This window comes from Ciconia boyciana, chromosome 8, assembly GCF_034638445.1.
Source record: "Ciconia boyciana chromosome 8, ASM3463844v1, whole genome shotgun sequence".
NCBI lineage: Eukaryota > Metazoa > Chordata > Aves > Ciconiiformes > Ciconiidae > Ciconia > Ciconia boyciana.
In genome coordinates this window covers 63,729,247-63,744,969 of record NC_132941.1, presented here as the reverse complement: position 1 = coordinate 63,744,969, position 15,723 = coordinate 63,729,247, and the positions used below count along the sequence as shown (strand labels likewise).

The following is a 15,723-nucleotide window of genomic DNA, read 5'->3' as shown; positions in this document are numbered from 1 at the left end:
AAGATTAAAGGGAACTGAGAAAGGAAAAAAAGAAAAGTATCAGTGGAGTTACTATTTGTGCATGCACCTACGGGTCTTAATAACCACTGGCTTGATTTTTTTCTAAGCTCCTAATTGCTTCTTACACGCACCTCCTGGAACAGAAGAGATTGCTCTTACTTGCTGGCGAAAATTCTCACACCCTGCAGGAGATCACTTTACTCTTATCAATGTCTTCAACGCCTTCAAGGAAGCCAGTGCAAACTCGGCAAGCCAATGTAAGTGTACCCATACCAGACAAAATGAAGCACGTTGTAACCAATTGGGAAAAAACAAAACAAAACACCCGAACATTGTTGGCATTTCGTTCATAAACCCTTTTTGAATGATTCTTTCTAGAATTGCTAATTTGCAGAGAGAAGAGAAACCTAAAATAGTAGCCTTTGCAAACGAGTATTAGTTTTACTTTATTAACTAATTGAAAGTGACCTAGGACAGTGTACCTCATCCAACAAGGATACGTCAGCACTATAACTATTGTCATTTCAAGTGACACTGTTAAAAAACAGAAAGATGGTTCCTCCTGTAAGAGCACATAATGCAGGTTTAAGACGTGAAACGACATAAACACAGTTGAGAATGGACTTGATTCCCCCAGCAGCCCAACAATCCTTCTGTTTTTCTGATAGCTGTCAACTAAAAAGAAAGTTTAAGGGAAAAAATTGAAAGTAGTAAAGTTCACATTTACAGGAAACCACATAAAAGCCAGGGGACTGCACAGCAGACAGAAGCTCTTCACAGTATTTGCCTGTGCCCAAACATCTTGCTCAGGCATTTAGCCTGAGTCCAGTACTTAGGCATTGGAGTGACAGATTTGCATATACTAAGTAAAAACTTAGGACAGGACAGCAGGATTGTTTCACGTTCAGTCATGCTGAATGCTGAAGAGAGGTCCAAGAGAACCTGTCCTTTAGCAGCGTGCAGGATTATCACCAGCACTACAAATGTGATTTCCGTTCCGTATCCTGGCCTGAATCCAGAAAGCCTGAAAATAGAGTTGCTACTCATTCGATGTAAAGCTATTACTTTTTACAGACCAAATAAAGGGTTTCAAATATTTTTATCCAGAAAAATATAGCTAAAATTCTATAAAACTAAGTAAGGATATCAAGTATTGCCCACTCACTTTACAAGCAAGATCTACGAGCCTGTGTTGTCCATATGGTTCTTGTTACCAGAATTTTGGACAGCTCTGACACAGCTACTCACTCCAAAATGTTTTTAATCTATTGCACCAGTCAAAGAGCATTTTACAGAGCAGTATCTGTGGATAGTACCTATCAGTAAGACTTTGCTTTAAGCCAAAATACTGTTTTTTCCTCCACAGACCACAGTAATGAGAAATGGTGTCGTGATTATTTTCTAAGCTGTTCTGCACTGAGGATGGCAGAAACTATCAGAGCCGAACTAGTAGAGATTATGAAGCGTATTGAACTTCCCATTTCAGAACCGGACTTTGGATCAAAAGAAAATATACTAAGCATTAAGAAATCTCTCTTATCTGGTTACTTTATGCACGTAAGGAAAAATATTGTGGTTTCATCTTACTGCATTGTTAACTTATATAGAATGCTTCCAGGGAACTTCAGTTAGGTAGTGAAATCTTTTGATCATCAGAAAGGATAAAAGCCATTTTTTCCACAGTGTACCAGACAGACACTTCTGCCAATTCGAATCTTCTCTCTGGGGTTCAGCTATCACAGCATGAAGTCCACACACTTCACTGCAAGAGGAAAACTGTCAGTATGCCTTTCACTCAAAGAACTCTTTTACCTCAAAAAACTCTTTAGCTTGTAATAGTCTCTCAGACTTTTTTTTTTTTTTTTTAAGATGTTTTTGTGAAAATAGCCGGGAAACAGAGAATTGACTTGTTGAATATGTTTAGGTATATATAATATACAGCTTGCTTCATCTCAACCAAGTGAGGTACTCTAACTGTAATGGTAAACATAAACAAGAAAGATTACATTTATTCCCACTTGAAAGCATGCTTTCCTTCACATCATTATGCTCTACCTAAATACAAGAATGAACCCTCCAAACTACACTACTTCAAGTGCCTGGCCACATGTTGTATTTTAAATGTCTCATAATTCTTTAAAAATACATCTCTCTTCACACAGACCTTTCAACGCCCACCGCCAAGTTCAGACATTTACCTGTCCTAATAAGCCTGCCCTCATTTGTTGCAGACAGTTTCCTTTCAAATATACAGATCGACATTTTCTTTAACTCTAAGCCTCATGTCATAGTATCCAGTCCCTAGCCTTCCCACAGAAATTTCGGAAGAGGTTTAGGCTCTCTAGTTGAAAGTATCTGAATACAAGTTTAATTCCTGGTTTTAATATAACAGGCAAACATTGATCTATGCATCTTGTACATTCAATTAAGTAATGGATAACTCTTTGCATTTTTTTTTTAGATTGCTCGTGATGTAGATGGCTCTGGTAACTACCTAATGTTAACACACAGACAAGTGGCCCAGCTTCATCCTTTCTCATCATATTATAACACCAGAAGGATTCCTGAGTGGGTTTTATTCCACGAGTTTAGTATATCGGAAGACAATTCCATCAGAGTCGTCTCTGAGATATCACCCGATCTGTAAGTTAACAATGATATAACTGTTTCTTCACTCATACCTCTACCACAAAAGCGTAACTGAAGTCACAGACAGGGTGTGGATGTGTGTGTACATTGAGAAATTGAGAGCAATGCTTGGAGAAGTCAACTCCAGTCATCTTCTCTGTTTCTTTTATCTCTGTCATAAAAATAGCTATCTTCTGGTTCTGTTGAGAAAACATTCCAAGCATAACTGATTCACTCTAGGTATGGATGTTGGTTTAAAAAAAAAAAAAAAAAGTAAAATAGGCAGAAGAGAAAAGGACAATCTTCATACCTAGTCAAGCAAGAGGAGTTGGCATCACTGGAAGGGTGAATAAATTGTTGTTTTTCACACTTTTTATATTCACTAGTGAATATATGTGGAATAAATTTTATTTCTTTGTTGCCAGTATTGTTCTGTCACTGTGTGTAGCTTTGCTTGATGACTTCATTTTCATTCAGAATACTTACTGAATTAGAGCTCGGAACTATTAAAAAAGGGAAGAACTGTGATCTCATGCCCTTACTATTCTTTTCATGCAAAACAAAACATCGTTTAAGTCAGCCTTTTGTATTTCCTAACACGTGCTGATCTGTTCAGGTACTGAAGTAAGTCTCAATGTCTGCCACTGTAACTGTAATCAATTCACCCATTGAAAAAACACTTTACAAATAGCAAAAGTTTCTTACAAGGTAATATATACAGAAAAAAATCAAGGAAGAGTTAACACAGCAGTGCACTCATAGATTAATCTAGCTGGAAATTTCTTTGTTCCCTGAAAAGCTATTTTCCAGCAAATCTTTTTCTCGACATGTTTTATGTAGCCAGCCAGCTAAATCACCCCATATCAACTGTTTATGGATTCAAGAAAAGACTACAGTCTTCCTTCTGCAAAAATCTCTTTACACCGAGAATATACATTTCACTGTCCTATCTTTTCTATTTTCAATGTTTGTAAGAAAGACTTTTTCGTACTTCTATTGAACCAAAAATATGATCAAATCCAGAGAAATTACTATTTAATGCAATCTGCAGCATTGAGACCTGAACAACAATCACCTGAAGCATACACTGAGTACATTAAGTGCAAGTCTACTGAAAGCACAAACTACTACTACATCTTGCAGAGAGTTTTGGCTTTGAGTTGAAATACCAGCTTTGTAGCTATACGCATCAGCATGTTGCTGGTGTCTTTTGGACAAGCCTGGAAATAGCTATTCAAACATTTCAAAATTAAAAAAATAATAATGTTTTGTCTTATTTCCTCACCAGATTCGTGGAGCTGGTACCTCAGTATTATTTTAGCAATCTTCCTCCTAGTGAAAGTAAGGACATTCTGCAGGAAGTGATCAATCACTTGTCACCTGTTTCAACCATGAAGGAGGAACAGAAAACTAACAATGACAGCAAAGAAAAGGAAAAATTTCCCCAAACTCCCACTGAACAAAGATGTATTATTCAGTGATTTTAGACTGAACTATCATATGTTGGACAAATATCAATAAAAACAGTCCATACAATATACATCCTCATCTTAACCCATATAATTACTTCGAATTTTTGACATAAACATATTTAACAGAAGAAACATATAGAAAAAGCACTTTTCTTAACATAAGGAGTTGCATGCATTGTTTTGTAACAAAAATGTACTATTTAGGTTTGGTTATAAACATCTTGAGCAGATCTTCAAGTTTCCTTGTAACAAAGGGTTTTTATTGACCACTTAATGATGATACCAAAGCATCAGATGATACAGTATTTAAAAATATTAATTTGATGGGTATTTTCAGTTGTACCACCTACTTGTCTTGTAAGTGTACAGAGGAAGCAATTGAGCAATACAAAACCATTAACTCAATAGCAGTCTTCTGAAAATATGGTGAAGTCATAGTTCTGCATCATAGTTCTGCATAGTTCGGCTACTTTATAAAAAACAGTGTTTATAGGAAAGTTCAGAGTGAGAGATAGTCTTTGAGTTTATCCATAATTACATTAATTCTATCAGCTGGAACTATCATAACAGTCCGCAAAGGTTTCATTGGTACATCATCAAAGGACCATCTGCCGCCCAAACAGGTGTCACTTTCCTCTTGCACAGAGTAGCTGAACTTCAGAAGAGCTTTCTAAACAACAGAAATAAATGCATTAGGATTAAAATTTTTAATTAGCACGAAGATAATACATCATCTAAACAAAGTAAAAATAATGATCCTATTATGCACATGCTTATTAAGAAGTTATTTTCTTCCCTCTCAAAAGGTCCACCAAAAAAACCTACAAGAGAATCTATTATTGAGTGTTTTAAACTATTTGCTTTTCACAGAATGTATATAATTCATATTAAATCCTAAAGTGACTGCTATCATTACAGTTTGGTATCAGAAAAAAGACCTAAGAGGGGAAAAAAAAAAAAAATCAATGTCCCCTTTATATGCTTACTGTGCCTTATTGTAGATGGTTTTAAGGCAGCAACTCATTCCTTATAATCACATTAAGAAATGCCGATGCTTCGAAGCTATTGTGCCAACTAGCAGGGATCGTTGACCAATAACAGGAGTATCAGGCTCTCAACAGACCTTCAACCCTGCAACAGGAGCAAACTACTAGCTGTGTAATTTTGAGAATTGACAGGTCAGCCAAAACCCAGATAAAAAGAACAGCGACAGAGTGCAGGTAGAATAGAGCCTGAAGATGATAGCTCGGTGTGGGCAACATGTGGAAGGCCTGCAAGCAATGAATAGGCTCTGCTCTTTTTGTGGCCTACTCTAAAACTGCTCAGAGTCCTAAAAATTAACGTATCTGTAAGAATATGTGGTACAGTAATCCCCTCTTTCACACTGCCAGTAGAAATTAAATATTAAGGGGATAGACACTAATATGAATCCTGAGCAGAATTTCAAAAAGCTCTTAGAAAGTCTCTAGATGGCTGGAGCCACTGAAAGACATATTTATAAAGGATGCTTCTTCAACTAGGTAGGTGTTCATAATGTGTATTTCTTTTCAGTGGTATATACTGCATACAGATAGAACAGTCCTTTTTTATTAGCTTTCACAGACAAAATGCCTGATGGATAAGAAAAACTTACCTAACAAATGTTTCCAGTTCTCACACAAGTCAGATTAAGAAGTATGAACTGAACTCCTAAATAGAAGAACTTCTCTAACCTCTTCCCTTTGCAGGGGAAATTAAGATCCAGTCTCCTTTTAGGATTGCTATTTACTAACAGTCTCTCAAGGTTGTAAATTTAATTTTGGAAGAACCATCAAATTAATGGAGTGGCTTTGCTGAAGAACAACCAATCTGAGCAACGGAGGCCCTGAACCTTTAATCAATTCCAAGTCTGGTTATAATAGAGCTTTACTTCTGCTCCCTCAATAACATTGTAAGGAACAGAATAAAGCACAGGGAACTGACAAGTGCAAAAAAGCTTCTCTCTGTTTTATATGGCTCTAAGTGTCTGCCTCACCACATTTCATACTATTTTATGGCACTCTAATTAACGTTATGTGTGATCAGGGAGGATATACACTCCAACACTAATTTAACACATATACATTATTAAGTACAGAGACTCACTTAATCTAATATCCTCCATAATGTTTAAAACGAACTTGTTAAAAACACTAGAAAGACTGTTAAAAAGAAAAGCATGTTCAGTTTGAGTCTATCCACTTGAGTTGAAAATTATTGCAATTTAGATAAAAGCACACAATTAGTCTTTAAAATGCCACTCAAAATAACGAAACAGAGATAAATACAAAATAGGCCTTCTAGAACATAACACCCGTGGACACATGGGCATCACAGGCTTCTCCCCCTCAGTTTTTCACTAACACGTTTACATAGAGTTCAAGTTCAGTTGGTAAAGCTGCTCTGGCAGAAACACAAAAAGAAAATCCCAAACGTGTTACTGCAGAGAGGCTACAACAGTATTCCCTATAGCTAACAATGAATTCACCCACTTACATTTTTCTTCTTCCCAAGAAATAAAATTACAGCCATATCACAGCCTCTAACAGAAGATGTCGTGAATGATTACAAACAGGAACCTTTGCCATTAACCATATGATGCATGTGCAAGTACTTTATCCTGCAGGCACTGCTAGAAATGAAAAATAATGGGCTCTTGACAAAGCAGTAATATTGTAGAATTATTTTTTTTCAAAACTTTAAAAATATTAAGAACAATTAAAAGTTCTTTGCATTTCAAAGTACATTTTTAATTTAATTTCCTGCATCTTCCCCTCTCCTGATTTGGCTTGGGACCAGCAGAATTGTGTAGACAGGTTGCCTTAGGAAATAGGAAGTAATATTTTCATCTCAGTATTTTAGCACTTTTTATTAATATACTTGTCCTGAGTAGAATATAGACAGAAAAGGGAAGTGATAGCTACTTGTTTGGATCTTCCAAAGTTTTTTATTCTGAGCATTTTTTGAAAGTAACACGTATCTGAAAGGAAATAGATAAAACAGCTTTCCACATAATACCAACAACGATGACACAAACGCAGAGCTGTACATCTGTTAAGTTTCTTGGGAAGAGATCTCAGAGAAATGCATTTAACTGTATTACCCAATCTAAATAAAGCCTCAAAAGCTGTTTCTTCTGACACAGGACTATATGTAGGGACAAGAAAGAGAGACCTGTGTATTTAAGTATTAACATGCATTGCAGACACTGATCGAGACTCTGACAACAGAGATTCCTCCGCATTTTTTTGAATCTTTATTCTTCTAAGTGCTTAAAGCTGTAACACTTGATTAAGTTAGAGCACCCTTGCAAGCTACTACCAGTTGTTTGAGCTGCCACTCTTAAACACTGCTTGTGATTGTAAATCATGTTAGCTTGAATCTCACTGACAGATATTCAAGCTAACCTGCACTTCCTGCAATTCACACACCCACAGTCAGTCTTCTCTGTTCAGCTGACACAGCAATGTAACAAGTCTTTCACATTTCTCATTATTCAGATTAAAGAAGACAACTGCACTGTCCCCCAAACAAAAGGAATTTCAAACTTTTGTAAACTCGGAAGGCCTGGGACATGCTGCTAAATTCAATATCCAGATTTATTACCACTTGTTCGTCCTAAAAATGTGGACATTCCATTCATGGTATTTTAACAAGTCTGACAATTATTATACCCAATTCAACCTCTTCAGCATTGCTATATGAGTAAAGAGATGAAGTTTGTTAATTCTTTGAGGCCAAGACACTGGCCTCAAGACAAAGTAATACCTGATCTTTTCCCTAAAGTCTCTGCTTATTTCAGGTATTCTTTGAATTTTTCCATTATCGTCATAGCACTGGAAGCCCCATCAGGTAGTAACGCTGCCACGGGCAGTCTGCGCCATACCATCTTATAGTCAGGTTAATTGTGACCTGATACAAATAACATATTAGTAAATTCATGCCAATACAGAGGATTAATTTAATAGTTTGAACTTATGGATGGCACACCCCTCCATGATTCTCTAAATACAAAAGGTGTTGTGTTCAATACACAAAAATAGGTTGCTTGCTCATCTCTCGATACTAGTCTAAAAAAACCTGGATTTAATTTAAAAGATATGTGACCGTATCTTTTTAAAAGCCCCCCTTGAATTTAAGGTGAAACATCTTTTTTGCTGATATGTAAAGAAAAGTAAACATTTTAAATTATAAGAATCACATATGTTACCTCATAAAAGAATTCTTCCTCTGCATTTGCAAACATTAATTCCTCCTTTTGCTGATTTCTCCCTTCCCTCCTCTTAGAATTGCTCTTTGTGGCTTCTGTAAAGGTCTTGCTGATAAGAAGATAGTAGTGGCACTTTCCACAAGGTTTGTTTGTTCTCTGTGCCTCAGACAACTCTTTCCTAAAGATAAATAAATGTTTACACATACAATTTAAACCTTCAACAAGTCTGTAAGTAAGCTTTATAATGTATTAGTATAGAAAGGATATTCATATTGCAGCCTATTCTTTTACGAGTGCCTCAGAAAATAGCTTTTGCATACACATTCCTACTACTTAAACACACTATTTGCACTTTAAAACAATAAAAATATGGATGTCTTTCCACACCTCACAATATAACCCTTTTTTCCGCAGAAACTTAATCATGGTAGAGAGTCTGTGAAATGATTCTAAGTGCGAAATGATTCTAAGTGCAACTTTCCTGAAAATACATCACATTATCACTTCCATGTGGAACTATAACTGAAGAACCGGAAGATACTCTTGCCCACCCACTCTTGCCCAACATGTTTAACACCAACATGTTAAACATGTTGTCACTGCAACACTCCAAAACGTTTAAGACAAAGAGGCTGAGACCTGAATTTGAGATGTGACCAGTGCTGTACTAGTGGTAAACCTCAAAGACAGGCCTTCACGCACCTCATTTCTTTCTTTAAAACCTTTCTGACCAACCCTACCAACATGTTTTCTTTCACATCAAAACAGTAATTCCTTAAAGGTCTATTTTATTGTTTAAATGAGCCATGACAGCAGTCAACTTAATCTGACTTCTAATCTCACCTCACTCAAGAGAAAAGAAGAAAAAAAAAAAGAAGAAAAAAATAATCTTCATTTGATTACTGGAGTTCCTTATCCAACATAATTTCCTGGTTCTCAACATGGCACTAAAACAATCTAAAGCTGTATCTCAGTGGATTCATTTACTTACTGTCACCCAGCCTATGATACAAATCCATGAACTGGTAGACATCTAACCAGCATCTAACCTGCTTCACTCATTTACTTGAAACTAATCAAAACACTGCATATGGTTTTCACGGGCCAGAACTCATCCACCTTATAAGCTTGTCCCTCAATCCAAATCTTCCATTCCAGAGCCAGACATTAACACATGAGCAGAAACATCCAAGTTGCTCATTATCAGCATGCTATAAAAAAGTTCTCATTTTTTAAATTTTCCTAGATCAATATGAAAACAATGTGCAATATAAACTACAATATACACACAGCTATTTCTGCAGTAGAACAGCACATATTCTTACACGATTTCCTCTATCTTAAAGTATAGAGTTTGACACGCCTAAAGATATAAAATATGTTAACAAATTAACTAAAGACCTTATATGAAATGAAAATAATTTTTTCTGTTCATGTCTTACTTACACCTATACTATTACCTGTCTTAACATAGTTCTACATACAAAAGATTCCTGATAAAATATGAAGAAAAAGTACTATTCAACATCACACCAAAAAACCCCCAAACAAACTTACTGAAGCTGCTGGTGCATGGGCAGAGCAATCTGTGGTGGTACATTAATGAATCTTTCACTTAGCAGAAGACCCACAGGCTTGGTATTGTCATTTAGGAGCTTATTCAGTTGTTCAACTACATGCTGTTCACAGCTCTTCTCACACCGACTTAGAATCAGCTCTTTGATTTGTTCAGCACACTGTGTACCCTAGAATCAAAAGGTGTATTTTCTTTACATTATAGAACAATTAGTTACACAAGAAAACCTTGAATGTGAACTTCAAGGGAATATTCTACAGGCCTACTGGCAATTTCCTTAAGTGGTCTCTAAAGCACTGTACGATTTCTCTGAAATTATTTACCAACCCTGAAGCTGAGGGCAAACAAAGGTTCTTAACTGATAGGAACGCAGCTAGGAGCTGCAACACCAGTACACTCAACAGGAAAACTCAAAAGCTGTGAAAGATGAAAATGAAGAAATACAAGAGGCCGACAGCTCGGTTACCCTGGAACTACTTATTAGACCTCGTTTTAACTCTTCTATTCCACTCTTTGCTTTATGTTTGACCTTCAGCAAGTTACGCAGGACCAAATCCAAAAGAAAGCTAAGTGATGTACAACTTTTAAGACCATAGTCCTCCATGGTGGAATTCAAAATCCTGATCCAGCTGTCTAGGCTTGTTATACAAAGCAGAAAAGCAGGACGCAGTCTCACTTATTACTGTCTAGATGTTAATGAGGAATACCAACCTTCCTTTCCGTTAAGTTTAAGCAGCTTATAAAACCAAAGACTTCATCATCATCATCGTCGTCGTCGTCACTACTGTCTTCTTGGACTTCTGCTTGCTATTTAATGAAAGAAAAAGCAACAACTCATATTGACATTCTATTTCCACTCTCTGCAGCAAGAAATGTTTTTCTTTCCAGAAGACGCTCGGCAGATGACAACCGTCTAGGTAATCTGCACAAACACACAACCTACAAATTCTGGTTATAGTTATGGAAGTGCTGCATCATTGAATGTCTCTGCGTACTTAGAGCCAGCTATATAGAGCCAGGTCATGTATCTTCTACAGCAGGATCTTTTGAAAGGCACTAAAATTTGATAGCTCACATATAATAAGCAGCATCTCGGTAGAAGGGATGGCAATATCTTAAGCAAAACCAATTTTCTTCAGTTTCTAACGTAGGGAAATAAACCTGCAAAGTCTTAAAAACCATAGAGCAATAGAGCTTTGACAGAGAGCGAAACAAAAAGCTCAACAAAACTCCGCAGTGAAAAACTTGGGGAAAGAACTGGGGGCCATGCAGTTGTAATATAAGGATCATATTAAACTTAGGCGGAAAAACTGTTGGCACAGGACAAAAAGGGAATGTATAGCAATGATACCATGCAAGATAGTACAACAGCACAACTGTGCCATGGGGGCAGCTTGTTTGGGTTTGAAGGCAATGTGGCCATGACATCTTGAGCACTATACAGTACTGAACAGCTTCCTTAGCCAGGAGTAACTCAGGAGCCTCTGCAGAATGCTCCACTGCCATAGCAGAAGTTCTTCAGGACTCATTTCGGGATCCTTTCCTATGCCCAAAGAACTCTGCACAAAAGGAAACTGCATGCGGGATATTTTTGGTCTATATCTCTGGACATCCTGAGAATTTAGGGAAATCATAAGGTCCTATTTCTTATGGAGATGGCAACAAACTTCTCCACAGCATTTACAGCATCATTACTCTACTACATCAAAAGTCAGAGAGAAAGGTGAACTGCCTTCCATATGTAAAAAGAAACCAACAAAATAATCAATCAAATCCCTTGTATGGTTGAAAGTAGGCATGGAAAATTTCAGCTCCCATAGAAGAATTATTCTCAAAGCAAAAAAGCAAGAAAACATACAAATTACAAAGACAGGATCCCCTTCTGAAAGTCTGCTATGTCATTTCAACATAAAAAGTATTGTACTTCATTTACAAAAGTAAATTCCATCTTACCTTGATAATACTTCCAATATGATTCTGTTGTATTAATATATCAGTTAATTCAGCAGTATTAACAGGAGCTTTTAGAAACAACTGGAAAATAAGAAACGAGTATTAAGAAGTTTTAGGCCTGATGATATATCATGGGCCACTTAGTAGAAAATAAAGTCAGTAATTTCTCTAAGTTGTTATGCAACACACTGTTCCATTTTTAATTTCCATTTAGTGAGTTTGTTCACTTAACTTCTTTCAATATAATACTGTAAAGACTAAAAATCAGCTTCTTGAAGGGCTTGCTCCTCGACCCTCCACAAGCTGGCATTTTGCCTACCTGGTATCCTTCTGAGTTTGGTATGATCTGAATGCTTGCTGAGCATAGGTTTACAACAGAAAAAGCCAAAAGAAGAATGGAAGCTGCCATGTTGAACAGACACATTACTTGTCTGTCTGTTTTTGAAGGGCTGTAATTTACAAAAGAAACCTCCAGGAAGCTGATTAACGTTGAAGAAGGTTTTCTGGGCAGCAACTAACACAATGAAGATGGGAAGATTATACACACTGTGGAAGAACAGCCCTACAGTTCATTGGGTAAAGTTCTTGAAACCATGGTTTAGGAGAAACATGTTCACTGTGGCTGTAAGTATTAAATCTTCATGAGCTGAAGCACAGTAAAACTATGAATCAATACAGATAATGTGAACTGATGACTTTGTGTAACTCCTTAGGTATTATTTATTAATGGACATATCAACCAAGCTAACAAGAAGTCAAAGTACCTGTTGTAGTAATTTCTTTATCCCATTGTAGTCATTGTCTGATATGGAATGTGCTTCGAATTCAATATTCACTTCCTATGAAGAAGTAAAAGAGAGAATATCAAACATACTTAGCAAGAAGCTATATCAAAACAAAGCTAAACTATAAGAAACTTGAAGAAAAGTAATGGTCAACATCAGAAATTGAATTTATTTCCATATTTCAGTAATGTCAGCAATTGTTTCTGTACATTTCTTCTGTAATCTTTAGAGAGCATCTGTGAAAGTAACTTTTTAAAACTAACTTACAAATTGTGTTGTGAGCAAACCCTTAATGCTTTGTTCCTGCAATCTGGTTCACACAATTATGTTTACTGTAGCCACATAGACTCTTACTGGAGAGAGGCTTGATCCAGGCAGTTAAACTCTTAAAACTGCAGGATTGGAGTGTAATGCCTTGGCTAAAGATGAAGATTGCTGCAGACATTTAAATAATTACATCTAAAACCATACTTCTGCTATTTCCTCAAATCCTAATGGTATCATTAACCCCACTCTGGAAGTCTGCTCAGTAGGCACATGATGAGACCCAGTCACAGCAAAAACAGAACGTGAACTCCTGCTTCTCCTTCCAGAACAAATGCTGCATGCCTACCAAACGTTTTTACTGGTATTCTGTATTAATAGTACTGCCTGCCAAGGTTTCCTTGCCTACCCATTCTTCTGTGAACCACTGTTCAAGATCATGCAAATTTACTTTGCCTTTTAATTGTCAGTTTGGACTCCACTTTCTGAACAATCTAAACAACTGGGCCTTACTTTTGTCACCAATTAAGACTCATAACTCTCTCCAATCCCATATCGAGGTCATGGTCTTTTTTGTCCACTGGGAGAACAGCGTTAAAGGCCTGTTTACAATGTAGAAAACAGGTATACAACCACTTGGGGGGGTAATAAAAAGCAGGAGGCACGCTCAGATATTCTTCTATGGTCTAGTAAAGCAAGGAAGCTCTACAGAGGTTAACCGAGAGCACATTATTTACTTGAGAAGCTACCTATATAAGAAAACAGATTGTATCTCGGGTGTATAGAGCATTCACTCCTGGCATCCAGGAACTTTTTGACTGCTTTAAAATTCAAGGATCTCACTGAACGATTAAGCCAGTAAATTCTGAACAAAACACAGTTTACAGTGGTTCTGAATGCTGTGCAAATCACAGCCATAAAATTGATATAAACCACAGGAGCACTAGATGTTCTAACACTGGTTTTGCTTCATGGCTTTTCCACTACCCAAAATAACAGCCTGGTATGAGAGAGTTTACAAACCCTCCATCTTTCATCTATTAAAAAAAAAAAAAAAAGGCAAATAAAGACTCATCATATATTTTGGTGTGTCCTGTCTTGTTACTGTGCACTTACTCTCTTCCACTTGCATTGCATCCAAAGCAAAGCAAGAGCCCACAGAGCAAGCTGTTATACGCAACAATACTCTGCTATGTACAATACAGCAGATAGCAAAGCTCCTTCTCAGCAGCCAGGCCCCAGCTGGCGATCCTACTGTTGTTCTCAGATTGACAGAACTAACACATGCTCCTTCCTATGAAGAAAATACCTGCATAAATGAAGAGACTGTCGTTTTTCCACCTGAAGTGGAAAGAGAGGAATGGGAAGGCTGGTATAGCAAAAATAAAAATGCTGAGAATTACAGAGAAACAAGTACCCTTTAAGTACATGACTGTACAAATTTCTAAGTTTCTACAGTTATAAATGTTCAGTACATTTCTTTAATATTAGCAACGTACACCTTGATGTCTTGTACAGGAATTGAGGGAAACTCAATATATGTTTATATCAAGACTTGCAAACTGAAATAGATGTAATAGTGATACATCATCCTCAAAAGCTGGACTACTAAATTAAAATAGGCGTTATAGTGCAAATTTTATCCAGTGCACAAACAATTGCAAATAAAACACAGTAGTGCACAGCAGTGCAGGATGCACAGAAAACATCCTCAAAATCCCTGTCACTGAAGACTCAAGAAACTTCACTCACAAACACCATAATAAAAACCACTGTCCCACCTACATTATGCAGGAATGCTGAGCACTTTAAAAAAAAGGAAAAAAAAAAGGATTATTGCCATTAGCTTTAAATTTCATAGTGTCTAGACACTAGAACATCTTGTATCAGTTTACAAACACTAAACAGTACACAAAATACTAGCAGTGCTATTCAAGAACTTCACAAACATATGTGAGGTCAAACTAAGTCAATACCAATTTACCATGTGTGCCACATTAAATGTGCTTTTCCATCATGTTAGTATGACTGATGACACAATTAAACCTACGCTTTTCATCGTGATGCAGTTTAAAAAAAGGTATTTTTTTTAATTTGCTAACAAGCTAACTGAGGCCTTGTCTAAGAAAAAGAAAGGAAGATAATTAACTCAAAGTGAAATTCTAGTGAAGACAATGAAGTTAGCAAAATATTTAATTTGAAATGTACCAAGTTAAAACCCATGGGTAGTTCTGTCTTTTCACTCTTTTAAGCCCTGTTAAAAATGACAGATTGCCTTATCATTCTAAGATTTTAATAAGAGTTCAAAGTCAGTGCATAGCTCTTCCTTTCCTAGGAAGGGGGACACCCTCCCCCAGTGTTGTTTCACAACTAAATGCATTTTAACATATGTCCAGGTGCAGAGAGAGCTTCCTGAGAGAGCTCAGAAAAGAAATTAACATATTATTTCCTTAAGGCCTGGCATTTTTTCTTCGTTTTCTCCCCCTTTCTTATACAAAAAGGAAATTAAAGCGAATCTCCTGTGTTGAAAGCATTATTTCCAAGAGGCTGCCTCCGGTCCCACACAAGAACGGACGCAAGGGCCACGTCTGTACAACTGACTGCGGCCTCGGGGATTCCAACATTTAAAAAACAAGGAAACAAAAAAATTACGACTCTCAACAGCAATTAACCGACTACACTTTACATCACCGATTACCGACATACACTAACGCGTTACCCACGCTTTAACCGGTGACAGGGACCCACGGCCCCACACTGGGCCCCGAGCCTCTGGCGAGGCAGCTCCCTGCGGGCGCCCCCTTCACAAGGGGACAT

The 15,723-nt window shown here is 37.0% G+C and overlaps 2 protein-coding genes across 2 annotated transcripts in view; one reads left to right on the top strand and one right to left on the bottom strand.

Annotated features, from left to right (window-relative positions):
- Positions 1 to 4,109, top strand: part of DHX32 (DEAH-box helicase 32 (putative)) — a 28,130-nt gene extending 24,021 nt beyond the window's left edge. Inside the window, exons 8-11 of the mRNA XM_072869795.1 lie at positions 108 to 257; positions 1,367 to 1,557; positions 2,462 to 2,643; positions 3,917 to 4,109. Coding sequence (XP_072725896.1) covers positions 108 to 257; positions 1,367 to 1,557; positions 2,462 to 2,643; positions 3,917 to 4,109 — 716 coding nt within the window. The remainder of the gene's footprint in view (positions 1 to 107; positions 258 to 1,366; positions 1,558 to 2,461; positions 2,644 to 3,916) is intronic.
- Positions 4,110 to 4,338: 229 nt separating this feature from the next.
- The window catches only part of BCCIP (BRCA2 and CDKN1A interacting protein), an 11,763-nt gene continuing 378 nt past the window's right edge, over positions 4,339 to 15,723 (bottom strand). The window contains exons 2-7 of the mRNA XM_072869798.1: positions 12,622 to 12,696; positions 11,858 to 11,938; positions 10,616 to 10,711; positions 9,886 to 10,073; positions 8,329 to 8,506; positions 4,339 to 4,770 (exon numbers count right to left, since the gene is read on the bottom strand). Coding sequence (XP_072725899.1) covers positions 4,600 to 4,770; positions 8,329 to 8,506; positions 9,886 to 10,073; positions 10,616 to 10,711; positions 11,858 to 11,938; positions 12,622 to 12,696 — 789 coding nt within the window. The 3' untranslated portion in view covers positions 4,339 to 4,599. The remainder of the gene's footprint in view (positions 4,771 to 8,328; positions 8,507 to 9,885; positions 10,074 to 10,615; positions 10,712 to 11,857; positions 11,939 to 12,621; positions 12,697 to 15,723) is intronic.